We start from the raw sequence: 26,558 nt of genomic DNA, 5'->3' as shown, positions 1-26,558 counted from the left end.
CTTAGTGTGCCCTGTAATGGGATTTCCAGTTTGCCTGTCACATCTTCGAGATGACACACATTTCCTCAAGTGATAAGAGTAACCAGTTGGGGACATCAGTGATTTCAACCTCCATGGAATAGCAGGGGGAAAAAAGAAGCATGTAGGGTGGCCACACCATTAGAGAGACGCAAAATGGAGATATGCATGGCATACCACCACTTAAGAGGTTTATTTCCAAACACAGCTAATTACTCCATTTTTTCTTCCACATCCCATGAAGGATAGGATTTAAAATTGGCATGATGGAATTTACTGTGCCCTGTAAAGAATGGATGCCACATGCAGAGTTGCTTCCTATCTTGCACCCAGTGCTGCCAGGATAGTTTCAGTGTTCCAGGGACATTAAAATAAATTAGAAGACATATAGAAATGGAAATGGAATCATACATTGTCTCAGTGGAGTTTTTGCATTTAACCCAGTCTGAATGACTTCCCTTACATCCCAAAAGACGTGCGCGTTAGGTTAACTGGAAATTCCAAATTGGTCTGGAGTGTAAGTGTGAAGGTGTGCATGAATGGATCCAGAGACGGACTGGCGCCCCCTGCTCAAGGTTATTTCCTGCCTTGCACCCGGTACTACTGGAATAGGTTTCAGCCATCTGTGACCTTAAAGTGGATTGAAATGTTATAAATGGTTGAAAATGCTGACAATTTCTATATAGTATAAAGCTGCTTTATTTCTGTATGTAATCTATATAGCACACAAATTGAAATGTTTGTGCAGATAATACTGTTAGAGTAAAAGGTCACTTCCTTTACGTCCTTTATTTTAGAATCAGAAAAATTTAATGCATTTACAGTAACTGGAATTTTTCCTGCTGACCAATGCAAATGAAAAGATAGTCCATTCATCCGTCCATTTTTTAACTTGCTCCCATAGTTCAGTGAAAGTGCCTTATGGCACAGGGCTCAAGACATCAACCAGAGTACGGCCCAGGGTACGCATTCACCCACACTCACGCTCAGTCAATCAACCTAACATGAAAGTCTTTGGGGATGTAAGTGGAAAATTGAAGTTCCTGGTAAAAATCCACACGGGCACAGGAAGAATGAGAAACCTCCACAAAGACAGTGACCAGGCCAAGTGATGTGAACCTAGGACTCTGCAGTTGTGCAGGAGCAGCCGCAAGATTTCACATAATCACAACCTTAAATGAAAATTCAAGAGACCCTTCTAAACTAATTGTAGAAAAAAAAATACAAAATGACCGATTTTGTAGGTCTTTGTCATTTCCTGTAACACATCTAATTGTGCTCAAATGAAACCAACTACCATTAAAAGTGTCCTGATTCACTTAGCATAGCCTACCTGTCTGTGATTAAAGTGGTTCACGTGAGATCACGTTACCATAAACACACTGATTTCTGGGATGTTTCATGTCTCCTGATAAAAACAACATCAACAAAGACAAAGGAACATTCAAGGATGTTCAAAAGAAACAACTAGAACAATGGTCAATGAAGGGATGGAAAACCCTTACAAAGAATAGTGAAATAAGCCATCAAGACACTGGGAAAATACAGCACAAGTGTGGAATACAGCGCCCTGCTAAACTGGGCGAAAAGGACAATAGTCATGGTGGGCTGCAGGAAGCCTTAAGGAATTATAGTCTTTTCACAGCTAAGATTATACAAACAGTGCATATGAAAAACTGCCTGCGAAAAATTGACTTTACGGAGAATGGAAAAAAGGCATTGTTTGAAAATGTTTGCATCACATGACTCTGAAACCATGTAAAAGATGTTTTCTATGATCTGATGAGCCCGCAGTTGACCTACACAATGAGTGTACACAGTGCAGTTCTTTCCAAGATCACTGACTCAACTATAAGTATGAAGACTTTGAAGACTTAAGATGGCAGAAGGCAAAATGGATGGAGAAAAATATATCATGAGGGAAAACCTATGGATTTCTGACAGGATCTTCCATTTCAAAATCCATAAAACAAATTAGGAAAGAAGACAATGGAGTTCTTGTGTTGCATTAAGCACACCAAGTCACTTCTTAAGAGGAATCTGAAGGAGATCTTGGGACAGCTTAGCTATTAGCTAAACAAATGTGCCTGATGGACTCAATGTTCTCCTCTTGTTTGTCTGATTCCTTATGTTACTTTGAAATGACTTTGTCCTATGACCTCTAACCACTACAGACTTCACCTTCTGGTTCAAAAGGAGGTGTATGATGCTCCTGACATGCCCAGTATTCCAAACACAAGCAGCATCTGATTGGATGTTTAGGGTGTTCAGGGGTGCTGACCCACCAATAGGAAAGAAGGGATTCTTGATATTCCACCTATTATACATCTCAGAATGTAACAATACAGAAATTGTGAATTTACGCTTAATAGTATGGACCCCAGAAATGCTCTGCAACAGATGTATGTCAAAATGAAACAGCACACTTCTTTCTATTTATTTTATCGTGTTGTCTGGGTCAGTATGTTCAAATTAATATGGATAAATGAAAACTAAAGTTCAAACTCTCTGAAAGCCTTGCTTATCGTTTTGCTTTCCTGTGAATCAAGTCTTGTGATAAAGGGAGGCCATTTGAAATGCAGCCATTTTCATTTGTCACATTACGTTTCAACACCTCAAACATTATACACCATTGTATATTTGACTACATTTTTATTTTCTTAAACAGATAGCAAATACACACAAACTGTACATTCACCGTCAATTCATTTGACAACCACTTTATTCTGCGGGGGAGCCACAGGCAAGTCACAAATGTATAAATAAGTGCGTACACTTTACATTATGTAAATGGATTCAATTAGACAATATGTTAAAATGTGTTTCCTTCTTCACAGATTCTGCAGAATAACCTGTCAGTACACATTATTGTTATGTATAAACACATGTTGTATATACTGTATTATATGGTATATTACACATTTAGCTTTATAAAGTGAGTCACAATACACTGTGTATACATATAAATACTCACATATTTTTAGATCCTCTGTTTATAGTGTACTCATGTGCTATTGAGATGACTGCTTTATAAATGGGCTCCTTCAGGTCACACATTACGTGGGCTTTATTTTAATCCCAAAATGGCGCATGCAATAACATAACAGTTCTTGCTTATAAAAAAATGTGTGAAACAAAACAATAAATTACAAGAGAACCTTAGAGATATTCATGTGCAGCATTGCAGGAGCTGGCCGTGAGACCTCGTCTCTGGGACAGAAAGCCGACTTCAGTATTATTAGCGTGTGGTACCTGTCAGCACACTGGGCTCCCACAGCTGCAGCCGGACACGTAGCCCGTGATGCTGTGAGCCCCGTCAATGCACTCCTACATGCTGATTCTCTGGGAATTCCTGGACAATTTGGCATACAGTGGAAGGCCCTCCTTACAGAGCCACAATGAGACGACAAGGAAAGGTCAGAAGGACTTTGTTAAAGCATAATGATGAATATTAATTAGTCTTAGTAGCAGGGAAACAGCCCGTATAGGAGCTGTTAATGAGGAAAAGTCGAGTGAAAATAAAGCATTATTAAATGTCTGAAATAATTGAATAATATATTTTAACCTCTTGACAAAATTCACAAAGTGGTGGAATATCTACATGGAGCTCTACTTTGGCTTGATTCTAACTCTTACACCTTCACAAAATGATGGCACCTTATGTCTTACAGAAAATGAAACATTTGAAGTGAAGGAAATCTCACAAATGCTGCGTGTAACTAGATGGAGGAGAAAAAAAAAAGAATTTGAATAGCTTATATCAAAAACGCTTATTTTATTAGGAAGCAAAAAAATAAAATCTCACATGATTACAAGAGTGCAAAAGATAATCGACTACACATAAACAACTGATTCACAGCCACGCTGATTGGAAGACAAACACTAACAGTGACCCCCTCGATCAAATGTGCACCGGAAAAAGGATCCGATTCGATACGGTGCAGCCAAAACAATCCGATTTAATTCAGGTCTGGAGAACAATATATGCCAAATTTAATTACTGACTAAGAAATACTATATGAGTAACAGACAGCTAACATTAATCTACTAGACTAAATAAAGTGTCTAAGAAAATCTATTAGACGCAATGAAACAAAAAGATCCAATTGACAATGATACACATATGCAATCCGATTTAATAAAGCGTGAAAGAAAGGAGAGAGGATTGAATCCAGAAAGAAAACATTTGAGGAGCAAGCGGATTTAATTCAAGAGAAAGACAATGCCTGAATGTATAAAACACCAGATTTAAAAGCTTAAATAAGCAGCAGAAGAAAGGAGATCTAATTTTACATGGGGTGTTAAATTAACCAGAAACTGAATTTAATATATTATACGAAAAAGTGTCATGATAAATTAACGTGAGAAAACCTGTTTGATTCAACCCACAGCAGAAGAAAGGCTGCCAGGTTTAACACATTGCAAAAATTAATGCAACGAATTAAAAGCAAAAAATTTACAGATTTACCAGAGCGGAAAAAATATGTAACACAAAGTGATGAAAGTACTCCAAAGAGTGAAAGAAACTAAACTACAAGTAATCAGAGGGAAAAATAATTATCATGTATAACACAGAGTGAGGACAAAACACATTTATTTAATAAGCCGTGAATGCATATGCGGTCTTTCTTATGGAAATGGACAGCAAAAGCAGATTGACCGCATTAGTTTATAACGTGAAAATAAAAAACAACAAAAGGTAACAACAAAATGAAGGTGAAAGAGGCCCCCCGTATTTGGCCATTGTGGCTTAGCAGTGTAAGCACTGGGCTTCAAACTAAAAGGATGCCAGTTTAGTCCTCGTTTCTGGCTCAGCGGGCGCCGTCATCAAGTTACTTAACATGCCTGTGCTCGCCATGGGATGGTGCCCACTACACGAAGGGGCTACACAGGGAATAGCGTCAATTAAGATAAACCCACAAGAATTACCCCCCAAAAATGCTATATCAGTCAGGATTGAAAAGGGGGGATAACATCTGTTCTTGGGGTATTATTTATCATTTACAAAATATGATTTATGAAACATAACATTTTAAACTTCTTAATTCAATGCAGAGTCGATGGCAGCCACAGCTTGCCCCAGCAACATGGTGTGCAGCTTTGAACAAGGCACAGGTCCATCAGAGACCACTGCATTAAATGCATTTTACACACACTCACAAGGCGCCACTTTCTACATAACATGAGACAGAAATAAATCAGTAAATAAAAAAAAAACTGATAAAAAAAGATCTGTCACCCAAAAAGACCAAGTAAGTAAGCCATTCCGATTGAAAGGCAATGTGCTATAAATGCCAGAGAGAGAGTGAAATGTCCACCAGGTTTGACAATTATGAAATCCAGCAAGTTTAACAAAGAATGACAACGTATTCACAATCACAGCCACTAAATAGCAAAAGGAGACGACGGGCAAGATTTAAATCAATTAGCCTTCACACAAAAACTGAGAAATTCAGTGAGGCTGGGATGTTATTTATTCTAATAAGAAGTAAAAAAGCAAGAATCACAATAAAGAAAAACATACAGATGGAAATAAAACTCATCAGGATTTATCTAGAGAGGAAAGTGTATGCAATTTTTTATTAATGCAGGACTAAGAAGTGAGGGAAACAACAATGCATTTGGTTGAGGATTTTGGAATGGCATCACCAAATGTGTTAGTAATATAATGTTGGCGATTCTTTTTGAACAGGAACTGAAATAAAATCTGTCGCAAGAGAGGCATCGTTCTGGGAACAGCGATCATGCTGACTTTCAAAAGATAAGAAAATGTCTTAACAAAGAAATCTTTGGAAAATATCACGATTTCAGGAAATGCACTAATGATTTTTCGAAAGTTGCTTTTTCTTTTTTGCTGAGTTCTCTGATCAGGCCATTGAGGGCTCATTTTTCATCTTGAAATCAAGCTTACGCCAAGTTAAAAACCCAGATGTGCAAGTAATCCAGGGAAATGTCCGGACTGTGCAAACATAAACAGTTAAATGAGCTTCTGACAGCACCTTTCTTGGTGTTTTAACTGTTTTTTTTTTAAATATTATAAACTGAAATATAAACAAACGTTACCTAATATTTTAGCTACCACATACAGTATATGGCTGATACGTATTTAGGGTATGGTTGTTGTGTTCAGGTTTGTGATTTAGCTGCGCAAAAAATGTTTTCACAAGTACTCTGCATTTTAAAAAGTAGGGGGATCGAATTATTGGCCAAAGGTCTAATCAGATATTTAATGAAAACTGTACATAACGGTTTATGACATAGACTCAAATTTCATTATGTGGTTTTTGAAACACGGCGCATTAACGGACTGTCACTTCTCACCTAGAACCTTACCGACAACAAGTGAATCCAAGAGTGACAAGTGTCTCACAGTTTGCTTATAGTATCCAGCGATTCGTTTCCACTGGGGTCCTAACTAGACGGGTTAAGCCTTACCACAAATAAGTCATCCCATTTACATTTCACAAGCACGGTTATTTTTTCTTGACTGTCTCGAGTTAATCCTGCTTACCTTTGGAATAAATAAAATACCCCTTGCTTTCTCGCTTAATCCCTTTTAGTAATAAAAATACCAGTGGGCCTGGCTTTCAGCACCTGGGCTTCAATGATTTTGTGCCTTGTCACTTGTGCTACTATAAGGAATTAGCATAAAGCATGAAGTGAGAGCAGAAGAAAAAAGAGAGGCATTTAAATGAAAACAGAGGCCAAAGGAATCATCAAGCAAGAAGCAGCTTATTTGTGTACTGTTTCCCAAGCAAAGCTTCTCTTATATAAAAAGGGGGCCTGTGTTGGTTTAGGCCACACAAAAGAGGCTTAATCCTTTTAAGAGAACTAACTCACCAGAGAAGAAAAAGTCCCCCCAGAAAAGAAAGGGACTCTGTCAAGCATGGCCATTCACCAATAAATGGATGCCACAAATCAAACTGTGTAAGTAAACAAAGACGAGAATGTGGGAAATGTGTTTGATTCCAAAGGAAATGAAGAAAAAAAAAAGAGAGAAAAAACAAAACTGTGGAAAGGGAATCATCCATCCTCCCCCCACACCACCACCACCACCACTACCACGATGAGCATCAATCAGGGCCTCATTCTTACTTTTAGGAGAGCCTTTCAGCCTTGGTTACTGGCCATTACGCAGGAATGTCGATTCTCTGAGGCGGCTTCGCTGCTAAACAAAACCCGAACAAACAGAATTCCAAAGCTTGTTTAGACTGAATTTGAGAGTTGAGGATCTCGTTACACGTGGTTTGGGCCTCCAGTCAACTCCTGTAGGACAGTACTTCCCTTCCAGCTCTCATATTTGGATGAACCCACCTATCCAAGTGTTTGTGGCTAAACATTAGAAGAAGAAATTATGCCAGGATCATGTTGATCCGTTTCAGCTGTAGCTTATTTGCAGCATTAGGTGCAGTGGAATGTGTAACAATGATATCTGCACATTAGAGCTCTTCTTGCCTTGTTATTTTGTTAATGCATGGGGAACGACGCAATGTAAAACTTTTCCTTGTGTAATTAATATTTTATTGTGTTGATGGTCTTTTTTAATTTACATAAGCTGAATTACCAACCACACACTAACACTACGAGCCTTCATTCTCTAGTGTACTTGTTTGCGAGCACTTTTGGGCTACACTTGACGAGAACGGGACTACAATCCAACTGGCAACATCTGAAGCGTAGAATGTACAATCCTATAAATCGTAAAAATATGAGACGACAACACAGACAGAACCACTGAATATACTGTGATGTGCTATCATCACTTTAAATACACATTCAAATATCTGACCGCTATCAACTGTCACAATCGATCAGCTGTTTTGATTCTGTCACTTTTAAACACTAACGGATTATTGTAGCAAAACCCAAAAAAACAGCAAATTACAGAAATAACACTGAAAAAGTAAAATACTTTAGATTTTATTTTTTCTAAAAAAATATCTTTTTAGGTGTGGGAAGAGGTTATTTTGAGTAAACACGTTGGACTTTTATTCATTGCCGTTGGCTTTTACTGTTGATGTTACTTAACCATCCATCCACTGCATGCTATTTTCATTTTTCAAAACAGTGGATAGCTTGTGCCTATAGAATCCAATAGCACATAGATATATCGTGAAAGACATTATATTAGATAGACAGATAGATAGATAATTCTGTAATCACCGTACACTATTATCTATATGTTCATCAATTCTTCATTCTTATTTCTACTTGTACTACACTTGTAAGGTTTAATTTTGTATTACAAATTTGATCCTTCCATAAGGTGTCTTTTGCTGTTTCACACAGTTAATCGAAATGTACTATATATAATAAAATCCCATGCATAAAACACAAATATGCAAGTGTAAGCAACTATATTAATTAGTGTATTAGAAACTGTTGAACCATTGAGTTCTTGGGTGGGTACATTTTTTTTTTTAACAATTTACAAAAATAAAATCTGTAATTTTTGCTGTGGGATTTTGGTAAAGAAAATTATATACAGTAAATACAGGTGTATATGTATGATACACACTATATTTGCACACATGTCCCTGTACTCCATGTGGACACATACTAATTGAGCACCTTTCTCCTCAAAATACATATAAAATATTTATATATTATATATATATATATATATATATATATATATATATAAGATTGAGGGCAAAACACGTGTCGTGTACTCTTTGCATTTATTTGACAGTAAACTATTGCAACCATTCTATGATCTGCTCTTCACAAACTGAGGGCACCGTGGCGGATGTTAGCAGATTGCTGGCCAACCACAAAGCGTTACCTGGTAGGTAACCACCCACACTATCAGATTGTGACACAGACTTCGAATGCCGTGAATATATATGTATATATATATATATATATATATATAAATAAAAAAAAAACAGTAGTAAGGGCACATACATAGAATACGTAGAACATATACAAGCAAACTTAGTGTGATTAACATTTCACATAGTATAGGCATACTCAAAATCTGAAATATGTAATGACAGTTGTACACATAAAACCAACCCCACATATTGACATTCTGGGCATGCTGTGCATCATATTTTCACTGAATGTGCTGAATACATGCCTGTAGTTACGAAGATCCTGAACCTACCTTGGTAGGCCGATGTCTGTCTTCTTGTACACAAGCTATGTGTCAAGTGGCATTAAGGAGGCTACATCGGTATTAAATATATATTGTTGTGAGGAGTCATATTTGTTAGTATTTTCCTTTTGCTTTGTAGAATAGTAAAACAACTACTCTCAAAACCATGAAACTACTTTTGCTTCTTTGACAGCTTTGCTGAATCTCAGTTCTACAGGAAAGGGCAAATCAGTAAAATCAGAATTCCTCAGCAAGGCATGGCCAGATCTATGTTATTAAAACTAAGAAAGGGAGAAGGCACCCAAACATCCATGAGCTCTAGTGTGTCCTTAACACATTTATATCAAACACAACACTTATTGTTTAGTGCATTCCTGTACAGGCACTATTGTCTAACCTTGGAAAAATAAACCACATAAATAGTCAAATTAAAAAATGTGATTTGGCAAAGGCAACAAAGAAATAGCCAACATAACAAAAGTAGGGCTTGGGCTCTGTTAATGCTGTTAAAAATCAATTTCTTACATTTTGAATGAAGGTAGTACAGTTGCTGAAATAAACCTGGTGCACAGCAGACCATTTTGACCACAACACTTTAAAATTTGTAGAGTACATGTTTTAAATCAGTGTCAAAAAATATTTTAGAAGCTACCTTTAGTTGTGGCTGAGCTGAATAGTCTCTCTGAGCTGGCATCTGAAGCCTGAAAGAAAACAAACAAACACACATGAATAAAGTGTTTCTATAGCGCCAGACCTTCTCAACACAGCTCTACTACAAGCCCGATGCAGTTTTTAGAAATGACCACTGGATGGCACTCTTACCCAACGGTACAAAAGCCTTGGTTTTCACCTGTCTTACTGCCTTTATAACACGCACTATACTGCTGTACAGCACGTTAACACAAAACCTGAAGAAATACTCAGCAGCTAACAATGATATCAAAAATATAATTTGAAAAATCCACCTGGATGAATTACCTAAAATTAAATTTATTCATTTTGAAAATGACCCTGTCTGGATGCAGACCATATCATTTTACTACTGAAATAACGGATCGAGATGAGACCATACAACTGGTGGAAGAAGACGTCTGTACCCTTTCCATTCTACAGTTGGAAAACTGTAAAAATGCTTTGGTAAATTATTAATAAGTTTTTTTTTTATTTTGCAATTGCGTAAAGTACTGTGGAAAAAATGTAAGATCCTTACAATAGAAAGAAAGAAAACTTGCTTTGATTTCGGGTCCAATAGCAAGGTGTTATAAAGTACTGCAAGGTGTTTACATAAGTAAAAAATAAGCATCATTTGGTTTACAAAGCGCTTTCGATGTCTTCAGGTCCCATTCTTTACATATAAAATATTTAAACCAAGAAGGTATAAATACATTCAATGTTTCATTTAAATTATTATATGAAATACGTTTTGTAAGACACTTAAACCAGACGGGAAGCCGATTTGTGTTTGTACAAATCTTTTTTCTCTTTTGAAGCAGTAAGCGATATTAGCCGACAAGTATTTTTTGTGGACAATAATGAACAGAACATACATCCACCACGGTAACGTTAAGAATCGCCATTTGGTAAAAAGATAATAATAATAATAATAATAATAAAGCCGTCTAGTGGTATTGGAGCAGGTAGAATAACACTAACACATACTGTATAGGGTTTACCGTAGCTTTTTTGTATTTGCAGCGCTGAATTTTGTCATGTATTAATTTCAAGTTAAAATGTCTTACTGTTAATGAGACCATTATTTTCGTTACATATTATGTCAATGGCATGACAAGGTTTGGGGACTCGACAGGGATGGCGAAATCAGGGCGGACGGACCACGAGTTTCAGATCCGATATCACACGTTTGGGCGCCTAAACCGTTTAGGGTCTCAAAGATGGGGTAACTCGACATCGTTCCCGAGGATAGTGCAGCTCTGTAGTACGTGCGGCGTCCCCAAAGATGGAGAAGCTTCTATCCACCCTATCTACAGAAGCGACTGCCGAAAACGTAAGAATACGAATATACGAAAACACACTTTAAACCCCCCGATTTCCTAGTTGTTTAATTAAAAAATAATAATAATACTAATAATAATAATGTATAAACGGATCGATTTCAGATTGCAGATCAACGATGTTTGGCGACACTTTCTTGTCTCCACGGGTTCTTGCCAGCCGTCACTCATCTACGAATTTAATCGGGATCAAGAAATAAACAAACGGAAACCTTTATATGAATACGACTGGAGATTGCATTAATAGCCTTGCCTTCAAAAAAATTATGCAAAACTTTGCGTTGTTGATTGTTTTTATTTAACGTTGTTTTTAAACTGATTTTGCTATCGTTTTTTAACGTAAGACTAAAGAAAGCATGCAGGCAGCAACTGGAAATCGATATTATGTATTAGCCAGTACTGGTAAAAGGTCGTGTAGTTCCGTGTTACAATACACTATTAACAGCAGTTATCGCGTTTAGTATTGCTATTAATTGCCCTTTCAGCAAACCAGTGAAATAACATCTATACTACTTACTGTAACCTTACAATAAATCAGCGAACGGGCTCGGATTCTACTTATCTAATCGCATTATCAAAATCCAATTCTCATGATTAGTACTAAACCTGTCAAAGTAAAACCACACACATCTCAATCGGAAATTTAATGACATATTATTCTCCTAGAAGAAATATTATCAGTACACAGTTTTACAAAAATAACTCATTATGAATATTGCAATGCTGGCTTTGGGATATTTTAAAGTGGATTCAGTATTATAATGGGAGTTTCACCAAAGCATACCTTCACCCTCAAGTCAAAATGAAAACAGAGGATCTACAGGAAGGCTTTGTTGCACATGGTCCGTTTAGAGCATATTATTTACATCTATTATGTGGTTGGGGAACAATTATTGCAGAACTATCGTGAATAATCGTGACGAGGGTATTGCTGCTGCTGACGATTATTACTCCTAGCGTAATTATGAAAAATTAAACGCAATTGCAGCGCATACCTTTGCTCGGTAAGAGCAGAGAGGGAAGGGAAAGCACACAGAGGGGTTCAGCTGTATGTGATCGTATCCCGATCTCAGAAATCCAGACAAAGTAATCCAACGAAAAATAGTCCCTTTCCATGAGGACTCCTGATCAGGCGACCGAAAACCTAAGAATATACCATCAGGACAAAGGAAGCCATGTGCCTCTCTGCCCCAGGAACAAGAGAGGAAAATAAAAAGCTCCTCACGCGCTCACACTTTGCCGAGGACGTAGGTTTCTCTTTTTCTCTTCTTTTTTACACCAATTTTTTCCTTTCCATCAATTCAATACATTCTCACTTTTTTATTGCTTTTCCCCTTCTAATCCAGCAGCGATTATTCCTTCAGATAGCGACGTGTCAAACCAAGAAAGCGTGAAGCCACAGAAGAAAAACAAGCCCAGCGCGCCGCGTCCACCCTCCTGTCACAATCCGACGGCTGCGCGCAAATATCCAAGCAAGTTTGCCTCGATTCCTTCGTTGCTCTCGCTTTCCCCGTTAAATCCCATAAAGTGCGACAAGATCTTTGTTTTCTCTTTTTTCCGGCATAAATGAGTAGGAGAAACAGCCTGGCTTTTCCTTGTTCGAGAAGCTTGAGTCTTCTGTTGGGTCCTCAAATCACACTAAATCCGTGCTTCTTTTTCCTGATGTTTTTTTTTCTTTTCTTTTTTTCTTTGCCTTCAGTCGGAGCTCCTCAAAAGCGCCCATTCATCGAGCACAGCATTCCTGATGCCCCGCCCATTCCTTCATTACGCCCCACGTTTCGGACTCTCCCTCCCACTTTCTTATGAATGTATTCCCGCGCCACCGCCCATTTCCTCATTATAAACCGCTTTCCTGATACCACGCCCATTTTCTTGTAAGAATAAGCCAAGTTAAACCCCGCCCACTCTATTGAAGAGCCGCTTCAGCACTAGACCCCGCCCATGCTGCTCACTCCACCTACTACCTAACCTACCAGACAGGCGATTTTGTGTTACGGCTTCTCGGGGTGGGGGCTGTTTTTGTTTTTGTTTTTTTTTTTTGGTGTTTTTTTTCTTTCTGGTGCTTGCAATCATTCCAAATTGAGTATCCTCGCGCGCTTGTGTGCGTTGAAGAAAACCACTTAGCTTTACAAAGGACAGAGCGAGAAAGGGAACGCGGGATGAGTGGAGGCCACTGGCAGCGATGGCAGCTGCTAATGAATTTACCAGTACAATACAGTTCTGCTGTACCGTGACAGCGGAATGAAACAGCACCTATTAGGCGCGATCCCTAAATAAACCTTTCTTCATTCAGCGTGTCTCTCAGAACAACTCACTTTGGAAGCTGCGCAGGGTAAAGCATAAAGATAATAAGAATAGCAAAAAACGACGTGCCTTAAGCCGCATTCACTTCACGCAGCGTCTTTTATAGCTAGCGAAAATAAATCAATAAAGGTTTCTTTTTTCCAAGGCATCGTGAGAAAGTTTACAGCTTGTTGGAATCAGCCGCCACAAAAATATCAGAAACAAACAAACAGAACCAGAAAATGAGCACAGTTTAGGCACATTAGGAGTGATTTAATAACATACATCCAGATGCAAACTATGATCGTCACAACAGTATGCAAATACTAGTCCTTCCTAATGCATGTCCTAGTTGCAAAATGTGTATATGTTACGAAATAATGCAGAACATATGACATTTCGCAAAGATCATTCAATTCAGCAAGTTCTTTTGGTTAGCAAACCGCAATTAAATTCCAAAATCTAATCCTGCTTAACTACAAGGGGGCAAGCGCCAAAACGAATTGAACAACCTTTGGTGACGCATGTTCGAAACATGTATAGCGCGTCCTTCATGAGCCGCCTCGTCACGTACAATTGTGAAACATTAGGAACACATTGGCCAGACAGCGAAGCTCCTGTTGACGTCGGGCTACACCTTGTACAGAACACGTTTACTCAACGCCGGCGAATAAGATGCACTTACATGTATATAAAAATGCAAATTGCAGATTTTAAGGGGAGTGTTACGAAGGCGTAGTGGTTAACCCTTCTACCGCTGGGAAACGATCCGTCCTCGCTTTCATGTCCTTTCCCGGTGGTTGTATTTGCGGAGTCTGCATGTTCTGCTAGTCTAGGGCATGCTGGTTAGGCTGGTTGGCTATTCCAGATGGGCCCAGAGTGTGTTTACATTTGGAGTTGGCACATTCTCACTATGTGTGTGTGTATTTTTATCCTAAATCCTCAATGACATGTTGGTCAGGTTAATTAGCAACTCTGAATTGGTCTGAGTGAGAGAAGAGGGTGGGTGTGTACATGATGTAGCCCTGCAGTGGACTGTTCAGGGCGATTTGTTGCCTTGTGCCCCACTGCTGCTGGCATATGATACCACAGATAGACTACCGAACTGCAAAATAAATCACATGTAGTGCTGGTGCTAGGTTATTTTGTGCCCTAGACCAAGCTTATTAATGCGCCAACCGACTGTTTGGTAGCTAACCCACGTGGCTGCATTTCCCCCCTCCTTTATGATTTGCGCCCTAGGTGAATGCCTAATTCGCCTTAATGGTGGTGCTGGCCCTAATCACATGCATACAATGTAAAGGTCCTTTCCACAGTGGACATTATCCTAAGACATTGTATGTGTTATTGGTATTGTAGCATGGGTGCAGGCTGCACTTTGGTCTGGTGTGTTTGCTTAGTGCATGGTAAGAGCAGTGTTGATGTTTATTATGACCCCTGCGTTTCCATTCTGGGACACCGTGTACCAGACTGACTTCATTTACCCTCAGCTTTTGAGAGTCGTATGAGTATTATCTAAATAAAATAGCAAAGATCAGAGGTTTGCTTTTTTCAGTTTTGTCATTTTTTGTTTGAATGTAGAGTTGTAGTCCTGGCTTGACTTATAAATAGCCACCGGATTGCAGTCATTTCCGTTATCTCTAGATTCATCGCCACCATTCAGGGTGCCATGGCGGGGTTAAGGTAGTTGTTCATTGTCACACAGTGAGTGAGTCAGTAATGGGGACAGAACCAACAACCTTGTGTTTTAAGCTTACAGCCAACCACCTTAACCGTTTGGCCTTTACACAAACAATCGTCTCTTTTTATTAAACATACTCATTTATCAAACAGACATTGTATGATCCAAATCCCTCAGAGAAAACACACAAAAACTACTTTCTTAAGAACTGGAATCAACTTTTTTGATGAGTGTGTATCAGTGGAATACATTAACTCATTTTAAAGCATTGTTTTTTATTAGATTTATACAATTATGAAATCTTAACTCAAAGTTGTCAATTAAAGAAAATCTATTAAAAGCTTTCTGAGCATTAAAAGTTGCTTTATTAGCTTAATATGCATATAACAAGTTCTCCATCTCAAAAAATGAATTTCCAAAGAAGGCAGTCTTACTAACATTTCCTTGCCTAAAGTCAGAGTTTGTGTGTCTCGCCAGAAGGTGCAACCTTTCCCTGCTATCCCCTTGGTGTCCCGGGTGCATCCTAAGAGTACACTGCCCTGAGTGCCAGATGAGGCCAGTCAAGACAAGGCACTCATTTGATATCACCACTACTTGGACAACTATGTTATAAGACTAACTCCATTTTTCTGCATGGAAGTACCTTTTGCATCATCTGTTGTTACAAAGCACTCATTGCCCTTACCAAAAAGCCATCTTGCTGGTGAGCTTGTGGACAGTTATATTACGCCTTCTTGAAAGAACCATGACTGTGGACCAGTTGCCACTCATTCTAAGCACATTAGATTTGCTGTTGGTATATGAGATTATTGCTGGCTGTGTTGCTTCTGAGTGGGAATTCTCCTCTTGTCCCACTCAAGAAGTAAAAACACCGTGCCAGGGGCCACTTCGATTCTCATGGTGACATTTTGCCGGGAGCTCAGTTCCCTGCAGCAATGCAATGCTGAAGAAGTGGAAGAATCACTATGTAAACTGAACTACAGGAGTCCGCCATTCCTGAAACACACGCTCTTAAGCCTTGCTTGTTTGAAAAGTTGCATTTCCAAGTCTGTTTGTAAGGGAATCTGTAACTGTCTGAAGTGAAATCATACCTGAATTATGTTCTAACACCCTACTTGATCGTCTAGCCTAGCACTGAACATTATGCCTCTGCCACCATCGCTGCTCTCCAAGGAAGGAACAGGAAGATGCTGCTTTCGGAAAGTGCCTTCATTTATTTTAAGGTTTGCGTGATATACAACAACAAAAAGTGATCTGCAATCCATATGCTGCTAAGACTTTAGCAGCCAGTTATCAATTATGGAAACGCATGACCTGTGTCACCAACCCATTATCCTAATGCACACCATGTTGAATTTGAAAATACAAAATTCATACAGCAATGGCCATACCTTCATGTGAAAATATTTATATTATTTTGAAAGTTATTTTATTTAGCTTCTTTTTTCCACTTTCTTTTACTTCCTCCATTAGTGATTTGTAATAATCATCAAAAACTGTTCCTGAGCTCCATACGCTGTCACCATTTATCCGGCACATACATACAGTGTACATCCTGTTTCCTGAAATCCACAGCCCCGTGGTGACCAACTGGTAGTCAAAGCACACACACACTACACTCTTATACATGATGCTTCTTTAATGGCACATTACGATTCTTTACTGGGTTGTGTGGTTCCTCGTAGAACTATCACTTGACAAGGCGCCATTTAATTCTGGGAAGGCTTCTCTACATATAAAGTTGGTTCTTTGTGCTTTGAAAGACCTCTTACTATGTATGTAGTCTGCAGGACACCAAGAGATTAAGAAAACCCTGACTAGACCTGTGTTACTGGATGTATGCAGCAAGAGTTCTTATAAAATCAGGAACCCACTGAAATTTCATAAATCTGTTATCATCTATTCATGGTTATTTACTGTATGGAGCCTGTTACAGATCTATTTAAATGAAGGTTCTTTCTGGATCCTTAATGTGGGAACCAAAAATGGTTCTCCTATAACGTCACTCTGAAGGACCACTCTGACACAGCCAGGTGAGATTGGGCTGCTCTGTCATTACTGCACTTCAGGTCTTTTGAGATCCACTGGCTAAAAAACGGAGACATAAACCACAAGCGACTGACCATTGGGTCAGCCTTCAATACTCTGAGGGGATGCTGGGTAAATGCATGTGGCTTATTAAAGGTGATATAAACACTTACAACTTCTAGGTGTTGCATGTTGGCAAAATAAACATTAATTATAAATATAGAATGACCAAGAGAGACTTGTAGGAAGTAACCTCAGGAAAGTATTCAAGGGTGTATGTTGACACAACAGTTTCATTGTCTGGGCACGGTGCAGAAGCTAGTGAAAAACAGTAAGCAAAATGTGAAATTATACTTAAATACAAATTAATTACACTCGGAATCTGTAATGCGACAGTGAGCATTGTGCTGTAAAAAAGACATAGTGGGGCAGCTCTAGAGAGCTAAGGGCTTGCCCTGCCCTGACAGATAAAGGGAATTAAATGTCTTTAATCTGAAAAGAGGAGACTATACGGGAGGTCAATTCAAAAAAGCATCGATTAGGTTGATCTATCCTGAGGACACCCGAAGAAATTAAGGGGAAGCCATTCGTCACGCAAAAGCAAATCAGAAGTACGTTACTGAGGCAGTAACAAAAGATGAAAAACAGAAAAAAAAACATCTAAGTGTAAAACAAATGTAATTTATGTAGAACGATTAGTCTAAGTGAAAATACTGCAGGTCATTGTGTAGCTATGGTACGGTGCAGACTGATACATATTAGCGGGCGGATAAGCATTTGCCATTTATTTTTGTGACTTTATGGGGCAGCCATGTCTTGTAAACATATGCCTAATAAAAAGAGCGTTGGTGTTACTGTAAATGTGTACAACGTAGTTCTGCTTACAGATGTAGCCCTCCACTATGCCCTGTATCTCGAAATAGTAATAACATTCTTAAATCTGATTAATTTAATTTCAGGACTAGCACTCACACCCATTGGGTCAGCTTGGAATCACCAGTTGAGCTAAATGCGTGGAAGGAAAACTCACGCAGGCATGGGTATGTACAAATCTCCAAGGACAACAACTGTGTTGGGGTGGTGAACCCAAGACACCAAACACAGTGCCACTGCGCTGCCTTAAGTTGATACAAATAACAACAAATTAAAAGACACGTCAAATGAAAACCCAAACACGCACACATTTATGTATGCACACAGACATGCATTCTCCATATTCTCTTTCACATTCTCCATCTCCTCTTAGAGAACACTCTAAGGTCCCAGCAATGAATTTAAAGATCAATATTCAGGGCCGGCTACGTCATTGCATATGCCGGTCAGTTTAGAAGCAGCATGTTACCAAGGCTTTGTCTCAGTCACCTTGAAAAATGTCTTTTGTCACCGTTGCACAGTGCAGAGGAGTTAATCCTAGTTTCTCAGCAGTCTTTTTTGAATCTTACTTTGATATTTTTTTATAATGCTAATGTGAAGATCTCAGATTCACTAAGCGACACAAGCGGATGACTTTGGAGAATGAAGCCCATACTGCTACAAAATCCAGGGAATTGTGTCGCCTTAGGGGTTTATTTAATTTTTTTTTTCTTTCAATGTCACACTAATTTACCAATGAAAGATGCCAATCCACAACCTGCCGTCTTCTAGCAGCCGGTGATACTGATGCTAACAACATTTTGCTGAGTCTCTCAATGTAAAAATGGTTTGCTTTTAGCATTTTAAGTCTGATTCTGGCGGGCAACTACCCCTCCTAGATGTTATCTCAATTATAACTAAATTCATACACGAGTAAGCCTGAAAGAGGTTCATCCTACACAGCCTATGCTGGCAGAGATGGAATCCACACCCTAGGCACATGAAATGTACACACACAAGAGCCATTGTGCCCATCTTGAAGCCCCTGTGAACACGAGAAGCACAGCCCTGTAGAAATCGCCAGCAAGCTACAAATTATTATTAAGGAGGGAACGACTTCATGGTGGCTTGTGATGCTACTGTACTTCATGCTTGTGTCAACGTCTGCAAGTATCCCAATTGTTTTTTTTTCAGGATCCTCCATTTTATTCTCCAAATTCCAAAGATGTGCTTGTTAGATTAATTGGTGACTATATTGTGTGTGTGTGTGAGCATTGATGTGTGAATACATCTTGCAATGGAATGGATTTCCATGCAAGACTAGTTACTGCACCTGAGGCTTTTGAGACTAATAAATTACTTTGCTGCAATTCTTTGTGTTTAAAACAAAAAAGAATCAGGAAAACTGAGGCACAGACAGAAATGGTAACACTGGACACTCCTCACCAGGCCATCTTATCTAACCTTGGACCTTGTGGTTCTCAAATAAGTTGTCCCTTTACATGACAAATAGCATATTTTCCACTGTTTGGATCATTTTAACCATTACAAAGCCTCCTTCTGCCTACACATGATAGCTTCCATACTTTTAAATGCACCTCCTAATAAGTCATGACAGCTCAAGAGGTGCATTGCTGTACTTACACAGCCCCACTATGAGTTGTAATGTTAACCCCCCTTTGATATCCTGTGATGAACGTACTTTCTCCTACTCATGGATGAGACGTCTTCTGCCCAGAGTTCGATTCACAATCCCCCCACCATAAGTTAAATTGCAAAATTAGTTATAGAGCCTTTCATGCTTGATCTCATCTCCGACTGATTTACAGGTACGGTGTAACTGGCAGAGATCACATTTCATATCAAATGAAATGCAAGTTACGTAACTTATATAGGAGAGAGGGGTTTAAAATTTGAACCCCATTCCTCGGCTGCTTTCATAAAATAGAATTTTTGCTAAAACTTAGAACAGAAATTAAGTTTTTTTTTTACAAAGTTGTCCTGGGTAGAAGAATGGAGGGAGGTAAATGAATTCCCTACACTCAAAATCTACTCCAAAAATATGCCAGTTCAAATACAAATGGGCAGGCTTGTGGTTTATTGTGGTAGGTGTGTGTGTGTGTGTGTGTGTGTGTGTGAGGAGAACTTTATGGACAGTTGACTTAAAGGTGTGACAGAGAAACGACTTTTCATACTCAGCTTCTTATTACCCCCATGGAGGCAGAAGTTCACATGTGACAATCTGACAGGACACGACCCCCCAGTACCCCAAAGCAGCAGCCTATCAGTAATTAGGGGCAGCAGAGAAAGCAAAGCCTATCCCAGAAGAAAACAATTGAAAAGCAGGACTAAGCCTGAGGGGCACACCGGTAAGTTCCAAGGAAATCTTATATATGCTACTAATTATCATGTGAGAGAACACGGCTGGCAACCCATCTACCGAATGCTTTGCCCCGGGCACTTCAGGAGTTTTTTGGTCTCCTGACATTTGCCTATTTTAAAGATGTGGGTATGTACAAATTTAATACTAACATTTTCTGTCCAGAGTTACAGGAAAAAAAAAAATCATGGTAAATATATATAAATCAATAATATTACAAAACCAAAGGTATACATCAGAGGAAGGAGGCAGACGTGTTCAACATCTGACCTAACATGCATGAGCAGAATGCTTAAGGAGAGCTAGCTCATCGGTGGTACAGCTCTGCTGTAGGACACCTCCATGCCAGCCACTGGCCCCCGACGCCATCCGTGCCCATCAGCCCGACTAAGTTTTTTCTCCGTGTGTTAGTCATGCCAGTGGAGGAATGGCTTTCAATCTGGTTTTTGGCACTCAGAATCCAAAGCCTGTTATTATCCAGCTTGAAAGCAACAGAAGTTTGTGATTAACGTTCACCACTAAGCCGTCGTCTGCCAAAGCCATCAAAGATAATTATTTTTTATTGAAAGTAAACCCTTGGGAGTATTAAACAAAAAACATATCTGTAGATGCCAGGGACATGCAGACAAAGTGGCAGTTCTTATAAAAATAGACAAAAATACTTTTTTTTTCCTTTTTTCTTTTTTAACCCAAGCCAGCCTTAAATTAAGTTGCAGATGATTGATGTGGATGCTCTTCTATGATTTCTATTTTGGCCCTGCTGGTGGCCATTTTAGTAACAAGACGTCAGCACTCCCTGCATTCTTCCTTATGAACACTTTTTGAATCAAGGTAACAAATAAACATATATAACAGTATAAGGTAATAAAACATCTCTAACCCACATATACTGTAGTATGGGAGATTTAGGACCACGTCATCAACAACCAAAGGAACTACATGGCTTCTTGAGATGCAACTTTTCCTTTTCTTTAAACTGCAGTTGCTATGAGCAAAGTGTCTGTAGAAACGGGAAGTTTAACTGCCTGGCCACCATTACAGTCCGTTGATTCTGCTAGTTTTGCATTAGGCATTATCAGTAAACCTTTAAAATGTCATTTCATCAATCAATCCACTTTGTAGGCCCACATTTCTCCCAGTCAGGCTCCTCATGAAGACTGGAAGTGGACTAGTCCATCTCAGGACACACTCACCCACAAACCTTTACAACTGGTAGCAAGTCTTTAGAATGAGGATGGAACTCACGTGAATGTGGCAAGAGCTGACACTTTACCCAGATGGCACCTCACCTAACTGCTGCTCTGCTTCCAAAAGGACATACATATTACTACATTTCTTTTGAAGGTCTACCTAAAGAAAGACCTAATATAATAAAAGGAGCTAAATTAAAGTCACACTTTGGCTTATGACTGTATAAATAACGAACACTGGCAACACCAGAAATGAATCAGAGAACTCCCACTCTGCAGATAAGTCATACTCATGGAATTCTGTTTTGGATGATTTGTAAAGCATTCTGAGATAGCAATTATTATAACTGGCACTATATAAAACAGTAATTGACTGATCCTTAGGCCAGCCTTTTTTTATTTGGCTGGAGTTGACCACTTTATTAATATTCCTACCTAATTAACCTCTATCCTCAAAGAGGGAACATGGATCTCTTGGATTGCCTATGGTGCTGCCTCTCTGGCTTACTCCATGTGTGCTCATAATAAAAAAGGGGCTAAACACTCACTGACACGCACATATTTTTTGCTGGCCTTTCTTTTATAAACACGTCAAAAAGAGCAAAGCCACAATAGCATGCTGTCTTATTATTGTGGCTTGACTCTTGCCGATGTTGTTTTGCATTTCTCATCTGGGAAGTATTGGTAACACTGAACCGATTTAAGTATTTATTTATCGTGGAAATTATCTCATGCAGTTGTACATTTGTAACAAAACTGTATGGTCAACCTATCAAAAACATCTGATTATGTGGCTGGGTCAGCTCTGGGAAGGAAGCTCTAAGCTGCCTCCTTTCTGTGAGGCAAAGGAACAGAATGAAAGTGAAGTAGCTTTGTTAAGATCAATGAAGACCCCCAACCCACCTCATGATGGCAGTAAACCCAAGTGACCCTATGAGGGCCCTAAATTTCTTTCTTAACTAAAAATAATAATTAAAAAGAGAAGTGGTAAAAAAGAGACGATGTAATTTGCACCTATGAAGAATGCAATACATAATGGATCAAAGAAATAAAAAAAAGGTTAAACACAGAATTGTGACACAGACATTAAAAAAGAGAGGGAGAGAAAAAAGTAAAAAATAATTTGTGAGATTTTTATGTTTTTCTTGTCATGATGAATGAAAAGCTCCCATTTCATTATTTTAGTGTATCAGTTGCTAACATCTTCTATTGTGTGAACACCATTTATGATGAACAAGCAGAAATTTCCTCCTATGTCCTTGTATACTTGAAAATGTAATATTTCTCCGAGCAGTGTGGAAAGTTAAGAAAAAAAGGGTAAGAGAGACAAAAGATGTAGAAAGTTTTGTGGCTAAAAACATTACTTATTGAAGTGCACAGTAGCACAGTGGTAAGCCCTGCTTCCTTCCAGATCCAGCATCTTGAATTTGTATCCCACACCTGGCTGTTGTCTGTGTGACGTTTCATGTTCTTATAATGTTTTTTTGAGTCTTCCTCTGGATGCTCTAGTTTTCCTCCCATATTCCCAGAAACATGTAGGTCAAGTTAAGTTGTGATGCCTAACTGGCCCAGTGTGTGTTTGTGTAAATGCCTCCTCATGCACCTATAGATGCCCGTGACTTTGTTCTGTGTGTGAGTTTTTCCCTGGGCACACACGTCCACAGAGACAGGCTGGTTAGGTTAGTGTGCCATTCTACATTGACCCCTGTGTGAGTGTCAGTGTGTGTGTGTGTTTCTCTGTCAGGAGGATTACTTGTGTTCTGTTTTGTGTATTTACTTCATTTTGTGACACCCATTGCATGCCTAACCTACCTGGAAGGGGGTCTCTCTCTGAAATGACTTTCGTAAGATTTCTTTTCTACAAGGGTTTTTCTTTGTCATCTTAAGGAGTCAAGGCTGGGGGGCTATTAAAAAACAAGGCCTGGTAAAGCCAATTGAGGCATTCCTTGTATGATTTTAATAAATTGTTGTAAATTGCAGTTGTTGTTGTGTATTTGTGTGTGAATGGACCCTTCAGTGGACTTTTGTCCTGTCCAGGGTCGTCTTCTGCCTTGAGCCCAGTGCAGCCAAGACAGGCTCTGGCTCACTGCAATCCTCAATTGGGTTAAGCTGGCAGCAGAATATTATCTTATATTAAACTATACAAATACAAATTTCCTTGTACTCTATATTCCACTATATGTCCACTTTTAATTCTAATTATCACAGTCACTTTAGTGAAAAAATAATGTTGATATTAAATCATTAATCTTGTGCTGTTACATCGAAATCTGGATTTCAATTCTAAGACACAATAAGAGTTGCAAATTTTAAATTGATGCTGTGTTACTACAACCCTTAAGCCTACAAAGAGTTAAAAAATTCTGTTGGACTGAAAATGGCTTCTTCTAACACAACAGGCTTATTTTCATAAATCATCCTTAAACTGGTACAAACTTATTATTTATATTACTTCTACTTTATATAAAGGCCCATATATAAAGTTTACCACAAAATAAAATGCAATAATTTAAAAGTAAGAGAGATTGACAGCATGTACTGTGTGATGGACGACCGGCTATGGACTCCGGTCGCCACCCCCAGGCCCCTAGAAGGAGCCCTCCGGACAGCATGATGGTGCCCCGAATGCCAGCAGGGCTTCATGGACTTTGTAGTTTATATACACAGCCCTGCTGGATACCTTGGGGGCCACCGGGAGTCGCTGTAGGGGGGCTAGTGGGCTCTTGTGTGCCCTATAACCCGGGAGTGCGTCACAGTCACGTGACCGGAAGAAACGATGTACTCCCGGCGTGAAGAAGAGGACTGTTTACCCTGACCCGGAAGGAAACGGACTTGTGGGTTTTGCCAGGAACCATTTCCGGGTCAGGGGATATAAAAGGACTGTGGGAAGCCCAGTACACTGAGCTGAGCTGGGAGGTAGGGTGGCAAAGTGTCTGGGCGTGGAGGATTGGTTTGTTTATTGAGAGAATTGTAGTGTTTATGAGTGGGGTGTGGAGAGTGCTTTGTGCACGGTATTCTTATAAAATAAAGAATATTTATATTTTCACCTGGTTATCAGAGTGGTACCTGAGGGTTCAAGAGGTGGACAAAGCCTCTATCTGTCACAACTGATACTGCGTGTTACCATATCCACCACATGACGAACCACCTCAGGATCCCAAATTAGCTCCCTAACGCAGCCATACAACAGGCGACCCCTCTGCACCACCCCAGTCTGAATAGGACAGTGTGAGGTTTTTTAAATAGAGGCTGGAGTGCCAATCCTGCCACCATCCCCCAAGTTTTCCCTGTAAGTTGGAGGACCTGCTTGCAGAAGTCACACAAACACAGCGGATGCACGAACAGAAATAAACTGACCAGGAAAGCCAGCTGTATCATGGCACTGACCCAGGGCTTTCTGGAGACAGTGGTAGAAAAGAGGATGATGGGAAAGTTAGAAGCCATCATGACTAGTGTTGCCAATCTTGACAATGACAAGATGTCCTGCACCACTGGTCACTGTCTTATTCCACTGGGGTGCTTTTTGCCTGCAGCCATCAGACTGCGTAATTCCAATCTATAGTATCTCCCCTTGTGCCTGTCTCCGCCATAATAACCAGCACCTTGGCAAAGGGATCAGTATTTTATTATTACTGAAATAGTACTCCCTCTGTGATCAATAAAACAATATTTATGTATCTATATATAAAAAATCTTTTCATGTAAATACTGTTTATCATAGATATGCAGTATACTGTATTTCAAGTATTAAACAAACAAAAAGCATGATGTTTCATATGCATGTGACATTTTTCCACTAATGATAGAAAAAAAAGTCTGCTCAAATACAGTGTGTATAAGAATGTAATGATTTACTTCATAAGGTAGAAGTACCTAATATATAGTTGTGTCAAATATCTTTCTATTATAATAAAAAAATCCTGGGACGAGACATGACTTTTTCAGAGAGATACTTTCATATTCCGTGAGACAAGACCTTGTGCCAAGAGATTTAACCACGCCCAGGGCTGGAAATAAAAGACAAAGAATAGATGACAAAGTAGAACGTCATAAAGAATTCAAAAACACTGGCACGATACATGCAGAGAAGGTTAGAGATAATGAAAATACTAAAATTTGAAAGTCTCAAAAAAACTGATAGTAGAGCTCGCAGTATCGCTAACAGACGTAAATTATTACTTGGTGAAATAACGGAACAGTGAAAACAGATTGAATATATTGTTCAGATTTAAACTTTTATGTTGGAGACTTGTAGATCACCTAATTCGTGTTGCCATCAGGGAAAAGTAGTGTTTCTTCCCAACAAAGAGGCATATCTGCGAGGATTAAAAGATTTGTTGTTTGGTGAAAGTGAAATCCACATACGTGAGCGGCAGAGATGCGAAGTGGCTGGCACATAGCGCATGCCTTGGGGGTTGTATTGGCGAGCGAAGTCCCCTAGTTTAAAATATTAAAATGTGTGCTTCAATTTAAATGTTTAAAGTCTAAATATTCTCAATTTTAATACAAATTTGTAATTTTCCCCCTTTAATAGAGGTCTGTATAAGGCTAGATCATTTGTAAAAGATCAAAAATCACATCATATTCATAATCGCTGACCTTGAAATAGTCTAAAATGATGCCCCACATGCTATTGTTTGAAATTTGTCATTTTTAACCTTCAGGGGGTTGGTCTTAGAGGGCTAGGACCACCAGTAAATAATCAAAGATCAAAAATGTTATCATATTTGTGATCAGAAACCTCAAAATAACATAAAGTGATATTCTACAGGCCTCCATTACCAATCCTGATTCTTTTTATGTTCTGTGAAGAGGAGCAACTTTGACCCCTTGTTTCCCATTAGGAGGTGATGTGGCACGCACAACTTCAAGTCCTTCTGATCATTTTTTCTAAAGACACCTATTGGTTTTCTGTTTATCATAAGGGTGTAATTTCCTGCACAACATACCGTTAAAAATGGCCTAAAAATGAGGATTGTTTGGGTCTGCAGGGCCAACCATAGTGGGGAGCTGC

General features: G+C 39.1%; 1 protein-coding gene across 6 annotated transcripts in view; it reads right to left on the bottom strand.

Annotated features, from left to right (window-relative positions):
• auts2a (activator of transcription and developmental regulator AUTS2 a) overlaps window positions 1-26,558 on the bottom strand; it is a 1,241,941-nt gene that overhangs the window by 91,366 nt on the left and 1,124,017 nt on the right. For all 6 annotated transcript variants that reach the window (XM_051930719.1, XM_051930723.1, XM_051930722.1 and 3 more), the window contains one exon: window positions 9,771-9,819. In XM_051930719.1, coding sequence (XP_051786679.1) covers window positions 9,771-9,819 — 49 coding nt within the window. The remainder of the gene's footprint in view (window positions 1-9,770; window positions 9,820-26,558) is intronic.

Source organism: Erpetoichthys calabaricus, chromosome 8 (genome assembly GCF_900747795.2).
Source record: "Erpetoichthys calabaricus chromosome 8, fErpCal1.3, whole genome shotgun sequence".
NCBI classification, from domain to species: Eukaryota; Metazoa; Chordata; class Cladistia; order Polypteriformes; family Polypteridae; genus Erpetoichthys; species Erpetoichthys calabaricus.
This window is presented reverse-complemented; position numbering and strand designations above follow the sequence as displayed.